The following is a 25,148-nucleotide window of genomic DNA, read 5'->3' as shown; positions in this document are numbered from 1 at the left end:
ACATCCATACAGATATTGAAATACATCTATAAAGTGTCTCTCCTTTATTGGTGAAAAACAGAAAACCATTCAAAATACAGATAGGGGATAAAGGGGGTCTAGTGACAAGGGGTCCCCAGTGGCTGTGGAGGCCTCAGCCCTTCAGGAGCCAGTGGAGGGCCTGGGTCACAACCATAGAATCATAGAATATCTCAAGTTGGAAGGGACCCACAGGATCACTGAGTCTAACTAGATCAGGACAGATTAATGTACTCCACTTCTTCACTTTGTAGGAAAAACAGAGGTTATCATCGCTTCTCATTTACAATAGCGAGATAATACTAAAGCAATACTGAACTCTTTCTAGAGTGTATTTGGAATTTTATACAGTTTGGCAGCAGAATAATTATACCTATTAATGTGCAAAACCCTCCTCATGGCATCATTAGGACAGCTCGGGCTCGCCCTGCCGGTGGGTGAAGATGGGCCCTGGGCTGAGCTGGTCTGGCCGGTGGCCACCAGGATCCCCTGGTCTGCTCCGAGCCCCAGCCGTGCAGGAGCTCGTGGAGATGAAGCATTGGCCGGGTGGTGCGGAGCTGAGACCTCACAGGATCTTCCTCCGGGTGCTCTCGGTACAGCGGTTCAGGATGAGATCTTTGCTGGGTCGGGGAGGAACAGCAGGTTGAGCTTTGGGCTTGTTCTCCTCTTGTTCATTTTTCTCAGCTGTGGATAAAGCAGATGTACGGATGCATCAGAGCTGTTCGCTGCTCAGCACCTTCATGTGAATGTTCAAAAGCTTCCTATGTTATGACCACCAAACCTCCTGTCTCAGCCACGTATGAATGCCTTCCCGGAGGTCGGGGTGATGGTGTAAGCCCGACAGCTCCCGGCTGGGAGCTCTGCTAAGGCAGAAGCCCAGTCCCACGTCCATGCAAGGAGCTGCTGTCTCTTGGGAAGGTCATGGATCCCACATGGGGACTACCGGATCTAAAGCATCCACCTCAATAGCAGCCTCCTCCTTTATGCACCACCTCCCTGTAGGTGCTTTGCTGACAGCTAACGTACACGATAATGATGATGGTAACAGCAGCACACGTGAGGTCAGGTGCACAGAGGAAAGCACAAGCCCCAAACGTGGGCTGACCTCCCACCAGCACTATATTCTGCTCCTTCTCCATCTGTCCTATAACCAGAGGTGAGAAACCTCATCAGAAAGAAACATCTCCCTGCACATGTTTTCACCACAGGAGAAGGATGGACAGGCACGGTGTGACCTCCATATGCTGTCCTGCTCCAGCAACCAGCACTGCAGTGCGTGGGCCGTGCCCGCGGGACTTCAGCCGCAGCCCCCTGAGACTTACGGATGACGTTGGCCTTGTTCTGGAAATTGCGCTTCATGTTCCTGTGGCTCTGGATGTACTTCTTGCTGTTCGTCCTGTAGATCTCCTGGCTGATCTGCTTCCGGCTCTGCTTGTGGATGCTCTTTGCATTCCGGATGGTGGATCTGCAGCGGGTTAGAAATAAAACTTTCGGTTCCCAGGCCAGCAGCTCTCACACTGTGCACTTTTCTCACTGAGAACTTCCATGCCACATTTTCTCCTCTTCCTCACCCAAACCCCAATATCTGCTTTTTGGTTTTGCCTGGCAGAAGGCAGCCGGTGAGTGCCAGCTCTCGAAGGCGGCCGGAGGTGACACGTGATGTACAGCGGCTGGAGCAGTGCTTTGGAAGCAAATACTGAAAGGTGAAGCCTGAGAACAAGTCTGGAATTTAACCATGGGGATGGTGAAGCAGATTTGGCATAAAGCTGAAAGGATGAGATGGGCATGAGGTTCATTCAACAGAGCTTGAGATGCCCTGGAAGTGATCTATAGCTCTTGGATGGATGGACATGCAGCATCTATGCTGGCTGCAACGCTGGGATCCCTGCTGTGGGGTTTGGCAGGGCTCTCCAACACCCGAGGATCAGGGAAGGGTGTGTGGGGTACGTGCCAGCCTGCACCTGCGTGTGCCACATTGAACCCACAGCACAGAAATTATTGAGAGAAGTGAAAGCGGAGCAGCCCAGGGCTGTGGTGCAGCCTCAGGGGAATCCCCGGCATCGGGGACGTCCCCAGCCAGGCAGGCAGATGCCACCACTGTGTCTTTACTGCCATGGGCAAGGTGGCTCCTGACATCCCCCCCATGGCATCGTCCCCCTGCTCTCCCAAGGCAATGCCCCTTGCTGTGCCCACCTGCCTCCACATCCCTGCTTGGAGCCCCTGTCCATCCCAAAGCAAAGCTCTTGCCCACAAGGGCAGGTCTCCAGCTTTGCAGCAGAGCTCAGCCTAGGGACAGCATTCACCACGGCGGGGCAACCACTGTCCTTGAAACAGGCCACCTCGCCTCGCCCAAGGGTTATCAGGAGGCATCACTGCACTCAAATAGGTGGATTTGGGACATTTTACACTGTTTCACACTCAATTTGTGCTCCAGCAGTGCTGGATTTTGTGAGGTTTTGTAGCAAGGCTGCCGTGTTTTCTTGTAGGCAAAACCAGATAGCAGCAAGCTCTGCCCTTCCTAGCAGTCTTCTTTGCATCGGAATTAATGAGTTATTTTTACTTTCTATCTTTTTAATAAATATAAAATCCCTTCCATTAGCTCAAATCCTCCCATCAGATTAGGCCATTTAGCAGCTCTGATTACTCAAATCTCCCTTCGCTTCTCAAAGATTCAGTGGACGCGCTTAGGAAATAAGAAAAAGGCCAATTTGAAAATTAAACGAGATTAGCCCAGAAAAGAAACTTTGCAGAAGGACGAGGAGAAATACACCGGGCTGGAGGCCCTGCTGGAGCAAGGACCATGCAGCCCCACATCAGTGATGCTGGGGTGCCTCTTGGTCCATGGAAATCAGGGAGCACAGAGCTATCTTCGCTGCAGCCCTTCAGGATCTGCCTCCTGGTCTCTCTCTGCCCTGCTCACATCTCTCCTGGGCAGTTCCTCATTGCCAGGGCGAGAAAGGGACACCACAAACCACCGTCTGGTTTCATTTCACACCCTTCGAAGAAGAGCTTTAGTTCTCCTGCCCCCAACCAGGGCTTCTTCTACCTTCGTGGAGGAGCGCTCCGGTTCCTCAGCTCGCTCTTCACAGGGGTGTTTGCATCCCCAGATTTCTGCAGGTACATGGAGGGGTAATAACCCGTGGTTTCATCCTTCCTGCAGTGCAACACAAAGCGACGTCATTTGTGGTCTTGGCGCTGCGACCAGCACCTCTCAGCCCGTGTCCCCGCTTGCCAGGGCACAGGTGGGGCAGGAGGATCCCCAAGGTCTGCAGCCACATCATGTCCGATCTGTCACAGATGCAGCTGAGGTTCCTCTTGGAAACTCCTGAGTTTGTGGGGCAGGCCAGGGCTGGGGTGAAAGCTGAAGTTTTGCATAGCAAAATGTGCCAGAATACTTAGAGGAAATTAACAGATACTTGATTTTCCACCTGCCTCCTTCTTGGCTATTTCTGAAGCCCCCAGCTGCAACGTTTAACATCTGGCAAAGCCACAGGCTACTTGAAGCAGCCCTGCAGGTGCTGGGCAGCAGAACCAAACAATCTATGGGTTTCACAGCCCCAAGGTAGAGAACCGCTGGTCCATCCCTTCCCTCCACCTGAATCCTGCTTCCCTGGTTTGTTCAAAGCATCTCTCACCTGACGACCCACCAGCCATCGAGGAGCTTGTGGATGACTTCAATGGTGTCACCCTCCTGCAGGGTCAGCTCGTCCTCCTCCACAGCTGTATAGCTTTTCTGGACAACGTACTGCTCACCTGCAGAGAAAACAGGCTGTGTGCCACCAGCCCAGGATGGGGCTCAGCCTCTCCAGCCTCTGAGAGGAGGCACCAGAACATCTACCCTACATTTTAGGCACGACCCAGAGTACTTCAGGTCTCCAGGTTCAACATTCCCCCAGCCAAGTCGGTGCCTGTGGCTCATCCCAGCCCCTCTCCAGCTGGTGAATGCAGGCAGTGGGGGCACACCCGTCTCTGCTGAAGAGCATGTTTATAATTCGGGTGATTAAATGAGGAAGAAGAAAGTGTTGTGCTAATAGAGCCTGTTGCAGTGTTTCAAAAACCATGAAGACAAAGCCCAGAGCGCAAGCCGCATGAGTCTGCAGGATCCTCCCTCTGCTCTGTGCGATAAGGCCCCGCTGTCAGAGCAGGGTGATGCAGGGGGCTGATAAGGAAAGTGCGGAAGCCAAGTGGTTGGAAAGCCTGTGCCTCAGTTCGGACGCTGCACCGAGCTCCTTTGCTAACCCAGCAAACTCGGCGTGCACCCAGCTAGCTTAGGACGGACACTGGATGAAGATGTGCGTCTGTGATCAGCCAAGCAGGATTTAGTTTTGGGTTGCAGGTCATGGGAAGCTCCTGAGGTTGATGCTGAAGCACCAAGCCATGAGAGTTATCTCTCCTGGCAGCTCCTACAGCAACATCTTTGTGTCCAGTGGTCCTGCTGCAGTGGGGGCTGCCCAAATGGATCAGGAGCTGTGCTTTGGTGCACACCCTGCTCACCCAGCGTTTTACCTGCATAGTTGGGCTCCTGCTCTTCAGATTCATCAGGACCATCCATGGGCTCCAGATAGGCAGCTGGCACCCAGCCCCGTTTATTCTTCAACTGGCAAAACCACCACCCTGCCAAAAAAAAACCCCAAAAAAGCAGCTGTAGCAAGAGCAGAGGGGGTTGTGAGAGCACCGTGGGGGCACTGGGTCTGTCCCCAGCCGGGGTGGGCACAGGGATCCCTGTGGCCTGGATGGTGCTGGGGCCGGTCTCTGTTTACATGGTGCTACCAGGGAGCTTGGCCAGTTCATCCAGTTCCCTCCTGGGCAGGAAACCTCACAGGCTGAGGCATGCGAGGAGATTGCAGGGTTTTCTAGGATTGCCCCACACCGGCCAAAACTGACTGTCATGTGGCTCCATGTGAATATGATATGTGTCTCAAGGAGGTGGGAAGTGCCGAGAGGTTCAGTGCTGCCGGTTGCATTTGCTCTGAGCTTCTCCTCTCCATCAGGAGACCCTGACAGAACCACCTCCCTTTTGACACGTGCACCCGCATTAACTCACATGCTGCATTTAGATGTGAGCTGCAAGCACAGTCCTCATGCTGAAATGGTGGCCAGGAGGGGTCTGGCCCTTGGGGGCTCTCTGGGGGGATGGACACATACCGCTCTCCATCTTCTCCACGACATCCACCATGTCCCCAGCTTTCAGAGCCATCTCAGACGTGGAGCTCTTCTCGTAGTCGGCGATGGCTCGGTACGTCTGCAGGACGATGGGGCCCGTGATGTCTGGGGGGCAGAAGTGAGAGACGTTCCCTTTCCCAGCCCTCTGGCGCAGAAATACTCTCTTTCAGGGAGGCCAAAAGCAACCCAGGACAGCCCAAAGCACTTTCCCAGCATCTTCTGGACCTAAACCAGCCAGATCCCAGGACATGGACTCGTTGTCCTCAGGCTGTGATTTCCTCCCAGATGCAGCTCTGGCTCAGGAAGGGCTGGTTCTTGCCCCATGTTCTCGGCCACAGAGGCAGCTGCTCATACCCCTCAAGGCCTCTTACCGCTGGGGTTTTTCTTGGCATCCTTTGGCAGGAGGAAGACCTCGGGCTTCTTGATCCTAGAAGGTTCAGAGCAAAGGCAGCTCAATGTCGCAGCCCCTCACCACCAGCTGCCATCTGCTCCCCGCAGATGCTGCCAGCGCCTGGGGTCGGGACACAGGATTTCCCCAAAAGAAGTGGCAGGTGGGGGGACTCACTGGCTGTCTGTGACGGGGTTCATGTCATCGGGACGGACCTTGAAGAAGTTGACCACGTGCAGGCACCGGGAGATCTTGTGGGGCAGGTTGACCAGCGCGTAGCAGTACTCGGACAGCGTGCCCTGCCTGTTCTGCGTCGAGCGCTGCCCGTCAAACCACTTTGGGGCTGGGGGAGAGAGGACAAAGCAGACAGACCACCTGGTTTTTACAGATTTCCCAAGCAGACTGCTCTGAATAATTCTTTCTGTCCTGAAAACAAGTGGATTTGGCCCAAGGGTGCTGCATGGTGCCCATAGGGTGGTCCTGGTCTAGCCTCCCCCTTGCTGCTCTGGCCCTGGCAGACGTGAGGGCCACGCATGGTGCCAAAAGAACGGGGAGCAGCTGTTCCCAGGGCCATGGCTGTTTTGCAGAAGTGCTGAAGCTGTGTGTTCCTCCTTTTGAAAGCTCGGCCGAGGAGGCCATGGGCAGAGCGGAGCAGAGCGCGGTGCAGCCGGACTGGTCCCCGCAGCCCTCGGCACCCGCACTGCAGCACCATGCAGGTTTATTCCTCCTCGAGAGGCGTCAGCCACAACCCGCAGCTATTTCTCATGCTCCTTCTCGCCTTCCTCAAAACAAGAAATCAAATAAAAGGGGGGATCTTGCTGACCTACACCTTGCTTGGGGACAAACTGTCTGCTCTTTGCATCATTTCTTTCCCTATAATTGAAGACATATTGCATCACTTCCTCTTACAAATTCTCTGTGTTGCTGTAAGGGCACTGAAACCAGTCCCAGTGGTGGTGTCACTGAAGAAGGGCTTAGCTGAGCTCAGCTCAGGCTCCCCAAAGCCAGACCCTTTGCACTGGCCACTGGTCACAGCCGATGCTGCAGCTCATGTACCCGGGGTGCCCAGCTTTTGGGGAGCAAGAGTGGGATCTGCAGGGCTGGCAAGTGTTGGGAGAAACCCCCACCACTGCTGAGAGCTTTCTAGGGTTTTGATTCCAAGCCTGGTGAGCAGGAACAGAAATCGCAGCGAGCACCTGCGTGGGAGGCGGCCGGCAGAGCTCGGCCTGCAGGGGAATTTCCCAACCAGCTGCAGTTTCTATTTCTGCCCCAGCACCTGCCCCTCACCTGGCAAGTGAGGGATGATCCGGTTCTCCATGTTGATGTCCCCAGATTCGATAGGAAACATCTCCTTCAGCGCTTTCTGCAGAGCAGAGCCAGGCACGGCTGTGAGACCAGCACCGGGGGACCCCGGTGACACCCACACCCCTGCCCACGTCTTGTCCCCGTCCCACTGCCCTGTGCTGGCTGAATCCCGCAGCTCAACCCCAGAAACCAGCCCAGGGAGCACAGAGCTGACAGCTCCCCGCTTCAAGAGACAAAGGAAACTGAAGCACTGCGACACAGGAGCTTCTTTTGAGCCAGATTTGTTTTGGGGCAATTTCACCTTGAATTTGCCCTCCTTTTATTTTCCCCCACCCCATGCTTGCGGTGCAGCAGTCTGGGGCCATTGCCCACCCCGGCGCGACTCACGTGGAACTCATATATCTCGGTAAACCGGCGGTAGACGAGCTTTTCAGATAGGTCATTCCACTTCACCAGGAACATGTAGACCTGAGGGGCAAAGCAGAGTGTGGGGGACCACGGGGGACTACAGCAGAGGTGCTGCAGACCTGCGGGTGAGAGGGACCCCGCACCCTACTGTGACCAGAGCCTTTGGGAACCCTGTGGATGGTTCAATTTCAGATAAATTGCGTGTTCTTCTTCCACCACCCTGGTGGGAGCAGCTCGGCTCAGGCAATCACACAAGGTGGGAATTAGGGAAGCTCAGCAGGGAGAGAGAGGGGACAGAAGCAGGCAGACGGATGCAATCAAAGAGCCTGCAAAGTAACCAACAGCTTGCAAAAGAGGTGCCCCAAATCTTGTGTATCCAGTACCTTTTAGCCTCTGGCTCATGCCAGCAGCCATGACCCCCCCCAAAAAAGGATGCACTTGAGCCCCAGATCACATTCATCTAAAGAAATTTGCTGGCCAGCGTTTTTACCCCAAGCAGTCCTGGCTGCTGAGCTTGCCGGAAGGTCGCTGCGTACTCACATAGTGCTGGCTGGGGAAAAACCTCTTCTCGTAGCCCAGCAGCTCGATGTGGCGGATGAAGACATCCCCCATCGCTGCTCCCCGCTCCGGCCCCTGCTCCTGCCCGTCTCCACGGCCCCCGCTCCCCTCTGCCTTCGCACGGCTCCGCTTCGCCGTTAAAGCCCCGGGGAAGAGGAAGTCCCGCTGCAATCGCACCCGTAATTGTTTACCCGCTGTGGTTTGTATTGAGTCGGTGTTTCCCGTGGGGAGTCTCCAGCCCCGGCCCTCCAGCAGCTCCAGGGCTGCAGAGGAGGCCTTGGGGACACCCCTGGGATCAGAGAACAGAGAAGGTCCAGGGCCAGGTTGGCTGCCCCGATGGCCAAGTGGTCCCTCTGACCGCTGATGCTGTTCCCTGACTGCACAGGGTGCTACAGCACCCGCTTTGCAGAGGGTCAAGGGCAGACAAGTCCCTTGGCAGTGGTGACCAGAGCCTTTACACTTTGGCGCAGAGCTGGACGGGCTGAATGAAGCACACAACAGAGCCCAGGGATGGCAACGCCATCCTCTGCACGGCTGGGACACCATCCTGCACTCCCAGGGCAGGCGGGGATGCCGGGGGCACAGGATGGGCCAAGAGCTCTTGCCCTCGCATCACCGCTTCCTTTCAGTCACCTGCAGCTTCTCCAGAACCTGCCACCCAAAGGCTCCCTCGAGCAGCCCTCGAGGACCTGAGCCAGCCCTCATCTGGGCACGGGGACACCCAGAACACGAGGGTCCCCAGAAATCCCCTCTGAAATGGCACCAGTGTCCTCATCAGCCCCCAGCTTTGAGCAGAAAGGCCAGAAGGGAGGTGAGGGCTGCGCGGATCCATCCTGCGCTGCTCGCAGGCAAAGGTGCACCCAGGAGCACGTGTGTCCCCAAGCAAGGGCATCCTTGGTGACAACAGGTGGCTCCTGAGGGCACACAGAGCTGGGAACCCAGGGTCAGCCCTGCTGCCCTCACGAGCTGTAAAGAAAAAGCTTGCTCTGTCTGCATTAAAAAAAATCAAATACTAACTATAGCTTTCCCCTGGATCACAAGTATGGTGCTTTCAGGTGCTGAGATCAGAAACACCACCATTTAAATTTGGGTTTGTATTATTTTAACATGGGGACTTCCCTGTATGCAAGGTAAAATTACACAACCGGTAATATTAATAAAAATACCTCTGGGGCTGTTCAGATTGTGCTCAGCTAATAGCCAGATCACTGCTTCTTATGCAGAACCACCACCGACTTTGTCACGAAAGCTAATTTCATAATTGCAAATTCTTTGTACTACATTTAGAACTGCTTTACTGACAGCGCATCGCTGGAAACCGCTTAATTCACATGTTTCTTCCTGTTTCCTTATTCCTCATCTTGTGATGTTAGAAATGAACCGGAGCTTGCAGATCTCAGTGCTGGCGATGGGTTTGTTCGCAGTGAGACAGAGCCCGGAACCCTGTGACACAACATTGCTGTTTCCACCAAGCGTCCCATAGTCACCGGGCATCAAGGACGATTTTAGAAGAAAATTCTTGGAGGAGCAATAACCCATCAGATGGATGGGCTGAGTTCATGGAGTTGAGGAGCTGATTCATGTTCTGGACAAGGCTGGTGTGTGGCTGCAGGACCTGATCTTCGAGAAATGGACTTGCACTGGCCTCCGGACCAAGAGCTGGTACCAGAGCTGCGCTGGAGCGACAACAGTAGATACAGGACTTCAGGTGACAGATGCCAGTGAAGGTTATTGAAGACAAAGCACTGGAGGTTCAGCCTCTTAAGCAAAGGGACTATCCTGTTTCTGCAGTGCTCCACCCAAAACTAGTACCAAAACCTCCTACAAATTGAAAGCTGAATAAAGGAATGTCACCCTCATTTTGTTCAAAATGTGATTTTTGATTATTTGGTAGTTTAAAATTAAGGTTAATTCAATCTAGAGCCACAGGAAGCCTTGCTTACTTCATTGATGCCAAATTGCTGTGTGTGAACAGCACAACGTGTCCTGACATCACAAAAGACCAAGTCTGCCCTTAGCGATCTGTGAGAAATGAAGGAGAAAGGGTTGAAGTTTTCTACGTGGAAAACTTCATTGCCCAAAGGAAAACCAGTGGCCAGCAGGCAGATGCCAGAGATACTGGAGCCCATCTGAGCGCTGTGGGACCACCAGGGTGCGGTACCCAAGCGACACCCCAATCCACCACGGAACCCCCGGGCCTGCACTGCTTGGATCCAAAACTCCTGTTGGAGAGAAAGGAGCCGGCCCAAGGCACAGGACAGGCTTTTAAAAGTTCAGTAATGCTTGCGGAACAAACATTGTTTGCTGCTTCGTTGCCACAAAGCTTCTCTGCTGGAACAAAGAGTATTCGGAGCTCTGGTAAGTTGTTGCAAGTTTATTTATTTATTAGTACAGCCAAGGGTTGTTAGGGCATCATCACTCAATACCCAAAGAGTGACAACACCTCATGTATTAGTACTTTGGAAATGAGATTTTCATACATGGTCAACATCATAAAAGTCTACTTGTTAGGACTATATATAATCTTTAATACAAAATTTATATTTAGAAGGTATAAATATTGGCGCAATTGTTTTGTCGGTCTATTTTTTTTCTATTGAACACAACTCAAAAACGTCTGACACCAAACAGAAACCTCAGTGTTGAACTCGGGCGCACCCACCAGCATTACTGCAAGCCCAGCAGCGGGACAGACACCACCGCCACCTCCCAGTCCTTCCAGTAACACCACTGCAGCAGTTTTCACTTCATTTTTCTTCTCCCGGCTCACTCCGCTGTTACACGCCTGACGAGGCAGCCGCCTGGAATTAGTTATTTCCACAGTTCTTTCGCTATGATGTCTCGTCCTCACTTGGAGTGAGCCCTAATGACTCCAGCAGCAATTTATCGCAGGTAGCTATGCAAAAAGTGTCCCTCAAGACAGCTGTGAAGGAGGGATGGACCATCCTTCTGCTTTTGCAAAAGGGGAAGCGGAAAGCAGCTGAAAACCCGGGGAAAGCTGCAATAACTCATTTCCCCGTTCTACACATTTCTAGCAGCAATCGCGAAACTGGCCGATGCTCCGATAACAACCTGTTTACGGAAGGTAAATTAATGGAGCGTGTTGATTAAAGTAATCAGGACTGAAATACCTTGGTGTTTGTAATTCAGGACAGGACCCATGGGACTGAGATTGGGGCTGTTTGTGCTGCAGGTCACTGTTCCACTGGTTACAGCTGGGACCAGCGTTTTCCAAATGCCTCAGTGCACAACCAACCCTGCTCCTACTGACAGCAACAGCACAAGGCCCGAACATTTAAGAGGGAGCTGCTAGATCTGCATAGAGCAATCGTGAGGATGCAGGCACGCATCCTGCAGCGCGCTCTTGCCTCCAGAAGGAGCTCTGAATTCAGCTGCTGAATTTCAGGTGGCTCCCTGGGAGCAGACACTCCACCCAATTGAATTTAAAGCTTCACAATTTTCCTTGCAGATACAACAATCTCACCCACCCGGAGCTGCGTTTCTGTCTGAAAGGCACGACTGGAACTTAAGTTCCTTCACTGGAATGAATATGCTACAGTATGTTCTACCTGCCTACAGAATTACTGCTAGAACTTGACTTGTAAAATATACTGCATGGACAGTCATGAAAACCACCAGAAAGGTCTTTATTTCTTAATCAGGGAATAGGGTTTACCATTTGTGCATAATGCAGTCATCCCAAACTCATGCCAATAAAAGAGAAACCTTGATAATAATCTGCATCTTCTCTCTAGCGATTATCATTGAACCGGAACTTTACATCCCTTATGGTTTGTGAAACTTAAAAAAAAAATGTATACATGAGTTTTTAACATGATGTGGGGTGTAACCAGGACTATAAGAAACGTGACTTTTGACATAGTAAGACTTGGAGCAGCTTGTAGCGTATGTTTCCATAACTAGTTCTGGATGACCAGAACAGCATCTCCCACAGCTCCAAACAGCTCTCCCACAGCTCCACGTGAGTTCTGCGAGACCAGAGCCATCGTACCTAACCCATCTGATATTCTGATAAAACATGCACTTACTACTTTGAGTTAAATGGAACAGACTATAACAGGGTTTAGTTTAAATTGGTTCCTAATCCACACGCTGAAATACTGGCCATTTCACAGTCCATCTTATCAATGCGTACTGACGGTCAAGTGAACCGGTTTATCTTTTATTTATGAAAAACATATGAATTGCGATAGATACCATAGGAAAAATTAGTTCAAATATACAGATATTATTGTCCATTAAAGGCGTAAGAACCAAAACTTAATGTTTGTTTGTTTTCTTTTCCCCAAAGTAAAACTAACAAACTGAACTACTTGCAGGAATTTTTCTTCATTACAAAAGCTGAGATGCATTCAGGTGGGGTGAAATTCAGCTTGGGAGATGCAGACAGCCTCTGTGAAGTCTTTGTCGATTTTAGTCCCTGTCATCTCCCCAGCACCGCTGCAGCAAATTTAGTCCTTATAATATATTCCAAAGGAAAACGAGCTATTCCAAACCACAGAATGGTTTGGGTTGGAAGGGACCTCCAAAGGTCATCCACCCTGCCATGAGTGGGGACATCTTCAAATCTCTAGTCCTTCTTTAAGTCAATTCACAGAACTGCTGAAAAAGTAGACATTTCTATCTAAAAGTACAAAACCGGTTTGTATAGAAGGTACTTCTCTTATACAGTTATATTACACAGCTCAAGACAGTCCCGGCGGGCTCTTCTCAGAACTGGGTACTTCTGACTAGAAAGAAAATTGCAAAAAGGGGTTAGTTTCATCGCAGCTCTGTATCTTATTACAAATACAAGTAGTTTGCGTTTCAAAACAGAACTTTGAGTTCTTTAGGCCTAGGTTCAGAGAGCGCGCAGAAGCTGAATATTGCTCTCAATAATTATGAGATTCAATGCGTGCTTGAGGGCTCTCTGTAAGAATTTAAATCCAATATTTGCTTTGGTATGGCCTAAAACATTCAAAAATCCAAACCGCGGCGCCGCTCTTGGCTGCTCAGGCTGGCAGAAATGAACCTGAGCTGGGTTTTGCTGATCGCTGTCTATGAACAGGAATAGTCCACACGCGTTGTCTTCTCTGGGATGAACACAATGTCTTTTTCTTACTAAACCTAGACAGGCTACAGCTCGAGTGGACTAAACAAATGCGCCTGACTTTATGTCAGCCAAATGACTGAGGTATCAAACACTACGGAATGAGGAAAATACTTGGTTTGGGGCATTATCAAAAAAACGAAATGGGAAAAGGTATTACACTGTGATCACTGAACATGGCCATTTTTTGTGGCTGAAGCGCACAGACTCACAGGCAGGTGGGTCAGCACGTGGTGACACAACAGCATCACTAGCACTGCTCTCCACCTCCAGCAAAATGCCATTTTAGGAATGAGCAAAGTTAAAAACAGTATAAGAGAAAAATCTGCACATTTTTGCATTGTAAATTAAACAAAGCTTTTCACAGAAGTTACTGGAAAAGCAAATTTAAATTAACTTTTAAATTAAATCTACTTTCAAGTTGGTTTGTCATCACAGTTAATAGCGTTACCAAGCGTCCTGACCTTAGACAATATTGCAGCCATAGTGAAGAGCTTTCCTGCCCAATTACAATTTGGAAATACATATACATACAATTCCTTTTCACAGGGCCATGTCAGAGCTCTTCACAAACACTAATTCCCTGGGCTTTCATGTACTCTGCCCCCGAGGTATGTAATTACCATCACCCGCTTTTCCTTATAGGCCACATTTTCCCAGGACTCACTGCCTGATCAATCTGAACACAATGTGATTTATGTTGCATTTGGATCAAGTAGTGAAAACATCCTACATTTTATAGGTGAGAAACGAGACAAATAAAATGATTCACAAGTAAAGGACTGGCACCTCCTGGCATTCAGTCATGGATCTCAGCCCTCTCCTTGCCCCCCCAAATATAAAACCATTATTCCTTGACAGGTGTTGACTTCAAGAAACACTAAATTCTTTTACCCAGTATTGATGAGGTCCTACCACGTCGGGCCCGGTTCTTGCTTTATTTGAGAAATTCCTTCTGTTTCTGTAACACCTGTTGAAAAAGTAGTAATGAATGAAGAAAAAAGGGTCCAGGATTAGGGTAATTCACCACTACAAGGCCAAGCCATTTCACCATATGATTTTACACCTTCCAGCCTAATTTTCAGGTGATTTTGAGTTCTTTAGCAATTGCATGCCTTTTCTCAAGATCATTCCTCTGGTAACGGCGTGTGAATCCAGTTTGAGATGATAAATTCAAAAGCACATATCTTCCAAACCACCACTTTGAAGGCCCATACCTAGATTTCCTCCACACAAGGGTATTCAGGAACAACTGTCTCTCCTCCATCATCTAACAACTTGAGTGAGCCCACATGGTTTTGGCATTATAAAGGCATTCGATGTTTCAGCTTTCAATGACTATGACCTTAAGTTTTGGAAGAACAACAATACTCCCCTCCCCAATGCACCCTCGCAGTATATTCAGGCCAATAAGGCATTGAAATTTCCCAATTATGGCAATAATTCATTAGCATAAACTGAGGAAACCACTGTGCTGAACAACTAAATGGACATGATCAATCACTCAAAGCCTACCCTATTTCCCCGAAAATAAGACAGGGTCTTACATCAATTTTTGCTCCAGAAGATGCATCAGGGCTTATTTTCAGGGGATGTCTTATTTTCCCATGAACAACAATCTACACTTATTCTTGAACAACAAAAATAACATTTATTCAAATATAGTCATGTCATCACATTCTGGAACATCATCACAACTCTCCAAGCCCTGAATTCCATCATGAATTCCTTGTGACGCTACTTCCTTTTTCCATGTACAACAATTTACATTCACCGATATTAATGAACAAAGAAGAAATCAACATTTATTCAAATACAGTCAAGTCACCATCTTCTGGAACATCATCGTAACTCTCCAAACCCTGAATTCCATCGTGAATTTGTGACTCTATTTCCTTTAGAGCCCTTGGCCCATCTTCTTGGAGACAGTTCGCAGCGCTGCAGGAAGCCATCCAGCCAGTGCTGCGATGCTTTGAATTCTCCTGGGGAGATTTCCAACTGCGGTGCCACTGCGAGGGCAAATTCTTGGATATCAGCCCTGCGTACAACCAAAGCCTTTGCTCTCCTGTCCGCGACCCATTCACAGATCACATCTTCCAGCTCTGGAAACAACGGTTGCCGACCCGACCCACACTTGCGCTTCTCGGCGTTGCCCTCGTACGCCTGTTGACTGAGGTTATTGTACTCCGCTCGCCATTTTCGGACCATTCGGATATCCAGCATCTTCTCTTTGCAGAAAGCAGTCAGATTTTTGCCCTGGGAGTCCTCCACGATTCCTTTCTTGTACTCGACGGAATAGCTCTTTCTCTTTGTGCTCGTGTTGTCTGGGGGTCAAAATACCAGTACGGTATATTTCTTGTTCATCTGTCCACATACGGCACTGTACGTAGTAAATGGTCGATAGACCCTTCCCCAAGAAAAGCAGACACCCCCAAAAGAACCACACTTAAAAGACCCCACAATTGTTTTGGGGGTGTCTGCTTTTCTTGGGGAAGGGTCTATCTGTCCTGCTGCATTCTATTGCCAATTAATCTTACTTTTTTCCATGTATAGCTAGCTGCCTCGACACTATTTAAATTGATTTTTTATGAACTGTAATGAGGGCTTATTTTTGGAGTAGGGTTTATATTTCAAGTATCCTCAAAAATCCTGAAAAGTCATGCTAGGGCTTATTTTCGGGATAGGTCTTTTTTTCGGGGAAAAAGGGTATAGTCATGACTTACCAACCAAGAACAACAGTTCATAAACTTCCCCTGTAAAATTATTTGAATAATAACTTCTGCTGCAGAGCATTTTTCACATGATGCTGCATGACATTAATACAGATGGAAAAGTGTCCTGAGAATCAATAAAAGCCCTTTTTTTTTGTTTTGACCGACCTGCCTCCTTTAAAAAAAAAACATGCAACTTTCTTCAAAATGACTTAAAAACATTTGTTGAAGACAAACACTCACCTCCTACAGATACTTCTATTCGGCTTGGTTCAGCTGGATCTTAAATGAAAAAATATAGTCAAATTAATATGAATATAGTTTCAATAATATCACATAAGTATCATAGACAAATAAGGGAAATTGTTTTCCATAAAAAAAGCCTCCTCTTTTTCTCTTATGATCAGACTCAAGTATCTTTGTCTGAGATAAACGTGTATCTACAGAGTCTGCAGCAAAATAAATTACAGGCAGGCAGGTGCTGGAAAAGCCATTTAACCTTTTCAACACTGTGTGTGGGTCAAGGACAGACAGAATTCAGCACATTCACTGACCATCGGCAGCTGTTTTCCTCCCTCCTGCCACCCCCAAAGGTAAATGGAGGAGGCTGTAGTTTCCTTTATAGTTATTTCCACCATACAAGCGTCCCTTATTCTTAAAGTGTTTATTGAACGTTTTCATTTAGTTTCTGGTTTCTTTGAGTAACAGCTTATTCAGTCAATTGCTAAACGATTTCCCCCACTACGCCAACTTGGCGAACACTCAGACACCATACTGGGTCAAAAGGAAGTTGCTCAACTACATTTACTTCAGCTATTCATAGCATGAAGCTAAGTTCTCCATTCAGACTAAGCGTGGGGATGTCTGTGCACTCTGGACATGGTCTAGCAGGGGTTTCAGAGCTCTGCAGTGGGCAGAAGTACCATCAAGACCCCATTCTAGGTCCTGACATGTTACACAGGCAAACTGCACTCGGCTGAACATCTATCTGGCACAGACACACACTTGGAGTTAAGCAGGCATCAATAAATGGATATTGAATTGGCTTTAAATATTGCCCTTACTAATCCTTCTTTTCAGCTCACTCATCAGCTGCAAAAATTAAATGAAGGAACACGCCGGTGACAGAGCCTGAGGTACGCGATGGCTCTTTCCATTAATTTATTAGTATTTAATAGCTATAAAAGTCCCCGTCGCACACCATCTGTCAAAATAAAAGGGCTCATGATGAGCAGCGCGGACCTGGGACATGATTACTAATATCATCTGCCAATAAGATGGAGAACTCCGCTCCCTCCCCGTCCTGCAAGGACACGCGTCCCGCTCTGCGTCACCTGGTAGGACTGGTGCTGCTGGGGGTGCTGCTTCTGCTTCAGCTTTTTCCATCAGCTCTAAGATGAGACATGATCACTGTTTAACTTCACAATGAAAACGGTCCACATGCAACACAAGGGCAATCTTACTTCTCGAATCTGCAAATCCTGAAACTTGTCGCATGAACAGGTTACTAACACTTGTGATTGAGCTGCAGTTCAGCATTTTTTGTTACAGAAAAAACATTCCCTGTCTTGCCTGCAAGCACCAAAAAGTTCCTTTTAAGTTCCCACATGTTCAGAAGAATAAGGCATCATACCTATGAGCAGCAGACTCAGAGCCTTTCAATCATTCACTGCAGTATTTATCAATATCAGATCATTATGATCTTAATTAATAGATATGGATAATGCACAAACCCCATGTGTTGAATGACCAACCATCTCCTCCAGTGATGGAAGATGACTGGATATCTGTGTCGTTCTTACTCAGCATACCAGCTGGCCTCACACCCAACACATGCTGACAGCTATGCTGGATAGACAACAGTTTAATAGATCCTTTCCTTTCTTATTCAGTCCTCTGGAAATGCTATTACACACTTATCTGCCTGGATCCCTCCCTGCTACAGAGGGATCTCTTTCCCTAGGACTGCTGAGCAGGTCAGTGCAAGCTACTGGCTGTAAAATCTTCCTGAGAACAGTTCACAGACCTCCCTGTGGCTGGATGCTAATAAATGAACACTGGGTCACTAAGGCTCAGGCTGGCTAAGGTCAAATTAACAACAGGAGGTTCTATTTAGCCTCTGAATTTCTAGTCTGACATTGGCTCAGAAAGAACATGACACAAGGGACACTGTAATGACAGTATTTTGCGGTTTGTTTTCTCTCTTAAATAAGATCTAAAAAATCAGGTCACCATTATTTTAAGCAGCTGAAAATACTAAGACCTTTCCCCCCGCCCCGACAACAATTCATTAACGTGGCCAAATTGGCCACAGCACATCAGGTAATTATACTCTGCCTCTCTAAACTGTTCCAGTTTCAGCAGAATGCAGAATTTTTCACTGGAATGCAGTTGTGCATCTACTGGAAAGTTCTTGCTTATTAACTGCTACTGCAATGGGTTGATTAGAACCCAAAATGTAGGCACTCCCATGCAAGGCTGTTGCTCAGTCTGGGTCCTAAATCTCTTTGGGACTCCGCAGCTGAAAAATACAAAATCAGCGTCTTGCATTTTCATATCAAAGTTAATGCTAATATTATACTGTTCTGTAAATTTACCACCCTGCTCTCAAGTTAACTGCACATGTGTGTTTGGTCAGGAAATCTTAATGAGAGAGACATAGACAAGAGTTATACATAGACCTTAACCACGGTGATGCCTCTGTCACTAAGCCAAAACGTAGAAAATTAATCTTGGTAAGTTACAAAAATACATATGCCATCAGCGTCTCATAAATACTTACGATTGTTAATCACAAGTCCTGGAAATGGTCTGTAAAAACAAGAAGAAAAATGACTGATTCTAAAATGTACTGCATGGGGTCTCCCTCCCAAGGCAACCTCCCCAATGTTTTGTCACAAGAGGTCCTGCTAAAACACAACAAAATTCAAACAAAACAAAGGAACTGTCATAGCAGCTCTCGGGCACCGCGGTTTGTTCACCAGCATTTTGAAAAGCAACATACACAGAAAGATCTAAACCCTTCCCTTGCTCAGCACTAATTAACAAGAGGGTCACCTCTTCTTCAGAGCCCAGTTAAACAAAACACATCAAGCAAGAGTCCTTTCAGTCAGAACACTTGGTGATTATGATATTTAAGAAATTTCTCTCTAAACTGACACTTTCAGACTTCTGTGAAAGACAGAATGGACATGTCCTTCAATCTTAACATCTTCATTCATGCTATGAACATTTCGGCTTCATTTGTCCTGATATATTGTTATCCACAAGAGCCAACATCTTCCACTATTTAAAGACACGCTGCAACTTCTATTCTTTCAAATCTCAACTTCTCCAAGCTACTTGTCTTCACAACATCGGTACCATCTGATCCCTGGCAATCACATACCGAATGACAGTAAACTTGATGAACTCTGCTGATTCCAGAATCTTCCTCATCGAGCTGATTTCCAGGTAACTGGGAGCTTTAAACACCACGCCGGGCGGCATCCCGTCCACCACCACACAGCCGGGGTTGACAGTGATCTTCCTGTACGGGACTTTCACAGGAAAATTCATACCGATGGCTTCACCTAAGTGAGAGAACTCATGTTTATTTTCAACTCTGTGTATTTATGATTACGTTGAAGAAAAAAAAGTTCTCAGATGTTTAAGAAAGTAAAAGTAAAGCCAAGCTTTCTATCTGGTCTGAAACTATGGAAATTCACTTGACAATGAAACAACTACAGTGTTAGACACAGGTGTTCTGAATTACACTCATGAACTTACTATGAGAGCATTAGCTACAAAGCCAACTCTGACAGCTCATCATATAAAGAACCCAGAATCTGTTTTTAGTGAATAAAAGGTATAGAAGAAGAGGATATCTAAGGAAACAGCTACCTGAAGGAAAACAAAGCGTTTCCTGCAATGCCATGAAAAGCAACTCAACACAGCACTAATGAAGGAATTTCAGATAAAGAAACTCAGGTCATTATTGCTGTACAATGCAAATAAAAAGTAAAAAGAGAGAAGAGACTTATACACAGCAAAAAGGTTAAGTTACACTTTTAAAATGACCTGAAATCCCTACTATTAAAAGGTCAGGATTATGAAGCTCTAAGAATCATGAATTGCCAACAAAGTAAATATTTCATCCATGTCTACACAGAAAAAAATGGAGGGGCAGGGAAGAACATAAAGCAACCTATATTCTTAGGATTTATTGTTTAAAACACCAGACTGCATCACTTACAAAAGACTCTTTTTGAAGTCAAAGCACAACATCCATATACAGTTCTCATACTTCATAGAATCCCAGAATGTGAGGGGTTGGAAGGGACCTGGAAAGCTCATCCAGTGCAATCCCCCCATGGAGCAGGAACACCCAGCTGAGGTTCCACAGGAAGGGGTCCAGGCGGGTTTGAATGTCTGCAGAGAAGGAGACTCCACAACCTCCCTGGGCAGCCTGGGCCAGGCTCTGCCACCCTCACCACGAAGAAGTTTCTTCTCATATTTAAGTGGAACCTCCTGTGTTCCAGTTTGAACCCATTACCCCTTGTCCTGTCATTGGTTGTCACTGAGAAGAGCCTGGCTCCATCCTCCTGACACTCCCCCTCTCCATATTGATCCCCAGGAATGAGTCCCCCCTCAGTCTCCTCTTCTCCAGCTCCAGAGCCCCAGCTCCCTCAGCCTTTCCTCACACGGGAGATGCTCCACTCCCTTCAGCATCTTGGTGGCTGCGCTGGACTCTCTGCAGCAGTTCCCTGTCCTTCTGGAACTGAGGGGCCACAACTGGACATAATATTCCAGGTGTGGTCTCCCCAGGGCAGAGCAGAGGGGCAGGAGAACCTCTCTGATCTACTGACCACCCCCTTCTAATCCATCCCTGGTACCACTGGCCTTCCTGGCCACAAGGGCCCAGTGCTGGCTCATGGTCACCCTGCTGTCCCCAGGACCCCCAGGTCCCTTTCCCCTACGCTGCTCTCTAATAGGTCATTCCCCAACTTATACTGGAACCTGGGGTTGTTCCTGCCCAGATTCAAGACTCAACACTTTCCCTTGTTCTATTTCATTAAATTTTTCCCTGCCCAACTCTCCAGTCTGTCCAGGTCTCTGATGGCAGCACAGCTTCCAGTGTCAGCCACTCCTCCCAGCTTGGTGTCACCAGCAAACTTTGTGACAGTCACTCTATTCCCTCATCCAAATCATTGATGAATATATTGAATAATACCGGCCCCAGCACTGACCCCTGAGGCACTGCACTGGATCCAGGCCTCAACTGGACTCTGCCCCATTGACCACGACTCTCTGGCTTCTTCCCTTCAGCCAGTTCCCAGTCCACCTCACTACCCGCTCATCCAGACCGCACTCCCTCAGTTTAGCTGTTCGTTTTAACAATCACATACATATTTGTTTGTTTTAACGATCATATACATCATTCACTGTGATGATTCTGTAAACTCTATATGAACAACCCTAACAGCACTCACACCTATGTAAAAATGGGGAGTAAGAAGCAATTACCAAATTTCCGGCTAAAAAGGTCATTTACTTGCTCTCTCAGTTGTCTTGCCTTTTCTACTTTTGACAGCCTCTCACTTTCGTCATCTGGAAGAAATTGTTAGAATAACATCAGAATTAAGCAATTATTTTTTTCCCCGAAACTCATTTATCTCTGCGTGTTTACTCAGAGCAGCTACACCCAAGTGCTGCAAAACAGGTGCTGCAGAAGAGGTGCTGCCTTTGCTCCTGGTTTTAGCAGTAACGCAGAATTGCAGAAATATGTAAAAACAGATGGTTCATAAGAAATCTACGAGAAGCTTCAAAATATTTACATAACCAACATTAGCTTTACTGCCTAGAGATGATTTTTCAAACTTAATCTAAACCCACAGATTATATTTTATTTTCTTACAGTATATATAATGGTGGGGAAAGCTAAAGGCAAAGTGACCGTTCAACAGACAGCCATAGCATGAAATGTTCCTCACAGTTTCTAATGAATGTAATAAATGCCTGAGAAAGTACTAATTAGTGTTAGGACAAAGCAGTTCAGTCTGCATGGTTATTCAACTCAGGTCGAGTATTTATCGCTTGAAGTTGACAAGAAATCTGAAATTCAATATTTAATTCATTACATAAGAAAAAAGGGTAAAATGTGGATACTTCTTAACTAGGGGGCCGGACCAAGAATATTCTAGAGATGTCACTGCACAGATACTCATGAGTGTTAGAAAATACTTAATATCTCAGCACAAACAGAATACTAAATTATGCTCTTTGTTGACTGTATTTGCAACTTCAGTGAACCAGCTTGACTGCAGGAAAACGCTTCAGGCTAAACAAGTGTCATGAGGAATACAAGCACAAAATGATGATGTGAAAGCAGACAGTGTACACACCTGGGATAGTCACCTGAATGATGTTAAGATCTTCAACACCTGCAGCTGTGTTCACCACTGTGTTTGTCGTGGCACTTGCTGTATTTGCTATATTGGATGAATTATTTTTTCCTAAAAGTAAAAGAACTACATCTTAAAAACATTTGTAGAGAAACGAAAATCTTGAATATCATATATACGAAAATATTGCAAAATAACAGATGTTTACAAGTTTCGAAAGCAGACCTAGTTCCATTTCAAAGCAAGATATACTGAAGGTACATGTTACTGTCTCTTTGCAACCCAAGGGAAGAGCTAGATTAAAAGTAACGCTAATCTTTACTTAGCTGGTTTTCTAGGAAGTTTATAAGATTATTAAGGGGGGTAGAGGGGGTAAAAAGAGTATATGGAGTATATGGAGCATGTGTTTTGCTACTCTTATTATCGGAAAAATCATAGCACTTGCAGTTAATTCAGTAACTGATCATTCACCAAAGAAATCCCTTAGTTATATTTGTGAGCCACACTGTCCAGTGGCCCAAACCAGCACAGTTCAAGCAACTCAGCCGAGTTTTGCAGAGTTTACACATCATAATACATCTCAAAACATTTCATCCATGACCTGACGCAGTTCTCCTATCAGTACTCCTGACTCTGAACTGCTTGTCATTTATTAATAGATGACCTACGTATTAGGAGCAAATAATTCATCTCCAGACGTGAATTACTTCTGTGAATCACACATTACCTGTCACATTTTGAAAGAAGGTAGTAAAGAGTATATTAGAGGCATACTCCCTTGCTAAAGCATGATTTAAACTCTAACTGGTAGGTGTTTTTCCCATCTTAAAAACAAACTAACCAACCACAACGTAGAATGAATCTTTCAGGAATTCTTTAGCATCATGCAGCTCTCCTCATTTGTATTTAATCCTAGAATGGTAAGCAGTTGTAAAACTCACTTTGGGGGCTTACAGCAGAACTTTCCTTAACAGCTGCCTCAATCATCTCGGGCCTGCAAACAGATCAAGCATATCATGTACAATAATAACATTACATTCATCAACATTCTGATATTAATTTATTAAAGACAAGCACCAAGTTATATCCTCTCAGGCAAACAGCCAGCCAAGAATGCAATGGCAGAGAGGCTCCATGACTTCTCTTGCCACTGTTTCTACACTTGCACATGGGTATCTAAACCTGTTCTAGACAAGAAAAATAAATTCTTACATTCCCCAAAACACCAATCTTCAGTTCTCAGCTCTTAGTACGCTGCCAGCAAGTTTTATGAGTAACCCATAAGCGCTCCTCACAGTGCAAACTAAACCAGTGGTGTGATAACTGAGATGGGTTAAGAAATCTGGACTTGCTCTTCCTCCCAAAACAGGCTGTGAGGCTCTTTCAGAACAGATTACTGTATCTTGCTCCAGCTCTACAAGAGCTTTCTGATCATTTCATCATTTACTAAAAATACTCTAGCACGTACTCTAATCAGTAATATAGCAACTCGGCAACACAATTTCATTTTTCGGTCTACATTTCAACTCTCATAGAATACATTATCAAAGATGCACAGGAGTCTTACTTTTTAATAACAAATTTTATCTTAGATTTGTTTCTCAGGATCTTCTCCAGCCTTGGAATTCCGAAAGTAGAGGGTCGACGGAACGGCACCCCCTCGGGTAGCCCTTCCACATAGAAAGCCTCCGGGAAGGATTCGAACAACGCAAACGGCACCTTCACTGGTGTAGTCAACCCCAGCGCTTCCCCTGAAATGCAACAACAGAGCAAATGAGCCACCAGCCAGATAACTGCTGTGTATTCAGAAAGGAAAACCTCAGATATAAATGGCATGTTGTAGTGGGCACATGCATAGTAGATTAAGTCGAACCAGCAGGCTTTGCATTTTTTGGTTGCAGTTATGAGTAAGCTGGAAGAAAATGAAACAACAGTCTCAAACAGAACTCATCCTGTTACAGTAAATCTGATCATAATTTGCAGTTGAAAATGAATAATCTGCAGCCAGCTCATGCCACTGGCTGGGTCTGCATACCAGACTGTCCCATTTGTACTCTGCTTTGTTACAGGCAACACAGAATTACAGGATGTCAGGGGTTGGAAGGGCCCTGGAAAGCTCATCCAGCGCAATCCCCCCATGGAGCAGGAACACCCAGCTGAGGTTCCACAGGAACGCGTTCTGTCTCTGCTAGAGAACAGCACCAAGGGCAGGTGAGATCAGCGCTCTTGTTCCAAAAAACACACTCAGCAGAGTGGTAAGTCAGTATTTCCAAATTCATCAGCTTCCAAACAGCCTGCGCTAGAAGAAGCGCTGGGATATGATGGAGCACGTCTCTGCAGATCCCATCCATATGCTGAGTCACGCAGAGACTGATGTCACACAAAGTCCCACTCACAGGAGTGAAGAAAGCTCAAAAAGATGTGCCAGGATGTGGAGTCACTGTGTCTCTGGGTCATTAAAGCAGCAGTAATCCAACCACAACTTCTCCTTTTCCACACGCAAATAAAAATAACTAGTGGAAATGTGACACAGAATTGGAAGCAACCTACGTGAGAATGAATGCAAATGAGAAATTGCCTGGAGTACACAAGGACTGCAGGACCTTTGGAATAAATGCATGAACGTTTCTCTCATACATCTAAATGCATGCTCATAAGAAAGACATCTCAGTGAAAAAGAATCAATAAACTTACCACATTTTTCATTAAAAAGGCTTTCGACTTTCTGCTTTAAGTCAGTAATTTTGGCATTCCACGCCTCTGCCAGGAGGAAACGCGAAGAATTAAATCAATACTCACACAATTGATCGGGCCTTGAAGAATATTTTAATAAAAGTTGAATAAACTATTGTGCTTGATAACTGACTCACTATAGCAGCAAAATGAGCAAAAATGGCTTTCATTCTGCAGACGGCACTGAAATCTGCTGCTGCAATCTGAATTTACATCCACGTCAGTCCTCATTTTCCTAAAGCTTTGAAAGACACTGCTACTACACACAGCAAGGGCAATTAAAATTGAAATTAATCCAAGCGTGATCGAAATTTATGGTATCAGGCAGCATAAAATTTACTCATCTGAACCAGCACCCAAAACAGTGACAG

The 25,148-nt window shown here is 46.9% G+C and overlaps 2 protein-coding genes across 6 annotated transcripts in view; both read right to left on the bottom strand.

The window, feature by feature from the left end:
• Nucleotides 1-29: 29 nt before the first annotated feature.
• Nucleotides 30-7,943, bottom strand: NCF1 (neutrophil cytosolic factor 1). The gene is made up of 11 exons (XM_065853290.2): nt 7,823-7,943; nt 7,262-7,342; nt 6,857-6,932; nt 5,747-5,912; nt 5,553-5,608; nt 5,164-5,286; nt 4,525-4,632; nt 3,654-3,771; nt 3,065-3,172; nt 1,341-1,483; nt 30-702 (listed from the first exon to the last, which is right to left on the bottom strand). Exons 1-11 carry the CDS (start codon nt 7,892-7,894, stop codon nt 584-586), a joined length of 1,170 nt encoding a protein of 389 aa, XP_065709362.1. The 5' UTR covers nt 7,895-7,943; the 3' UTR covers nt 30-583.
• Nucleotides 7,944-10,199: 2,256 nt separating this feature from the next.
• The window catches only part of GTF2I (general transcription factor IIi), a 62,993-nt gene continuing 48,044 nt past the window's right edge, over nt 10,200-25,148 (bottom strand). For 3 of the 5 annotated variants that reach the window (XM_065852824.2, XM_071817128.1, XM_071817127.1), the window contains 10 exons: nt 24,739-24,804; nt 23,612-23,795; nt 22,986-23,038; nt 22,045-22,155; nt 21,167-21,250; nt 19,050-19,233; nt 18,444-18,472; nt 16,996-17,052; nt 15,905-15,943; nt 14,576-15,274 (listed from right to left, as the gene is read on the bottom strand). In XM_065852824.2, the coding sequence (XP_065708896.1) occupies nt 14,793-15,274; nt 15,905-15,943; nt 16,996-17,052; nt 18,444-18,472; nt 19,050-19,233; nt 21,167-21,250; nt 22,045-22,155; nt 22,986-23,038; nt 23,612-23,795; nt 24,739-24,804 (1,289 nt within the window). In that variant the 3' untranslated portion in view covers nt 14,576-14,792. The other 2 variants (XM_065852825.2, XM_071817129.1) reach the window with 2 other exon arrangements.

Source organism: Patagioenas fasciata, chromosome 19 (assembly GCF_037038585.1).
Source record: "Patagioenas fasciata isolate bPatFas1 chromosome 19, bPatFas1.hap1, whole genome shotgun sequence".
NCBI lineage: Eukaryota > Metazoa > Chordata > Aves > Columbiformes > Columbidae > Patagioenas > Patagioenas fasciata.
This window is presented reverse-complemented; position numbering and strand designations above follow the sequence as displayed.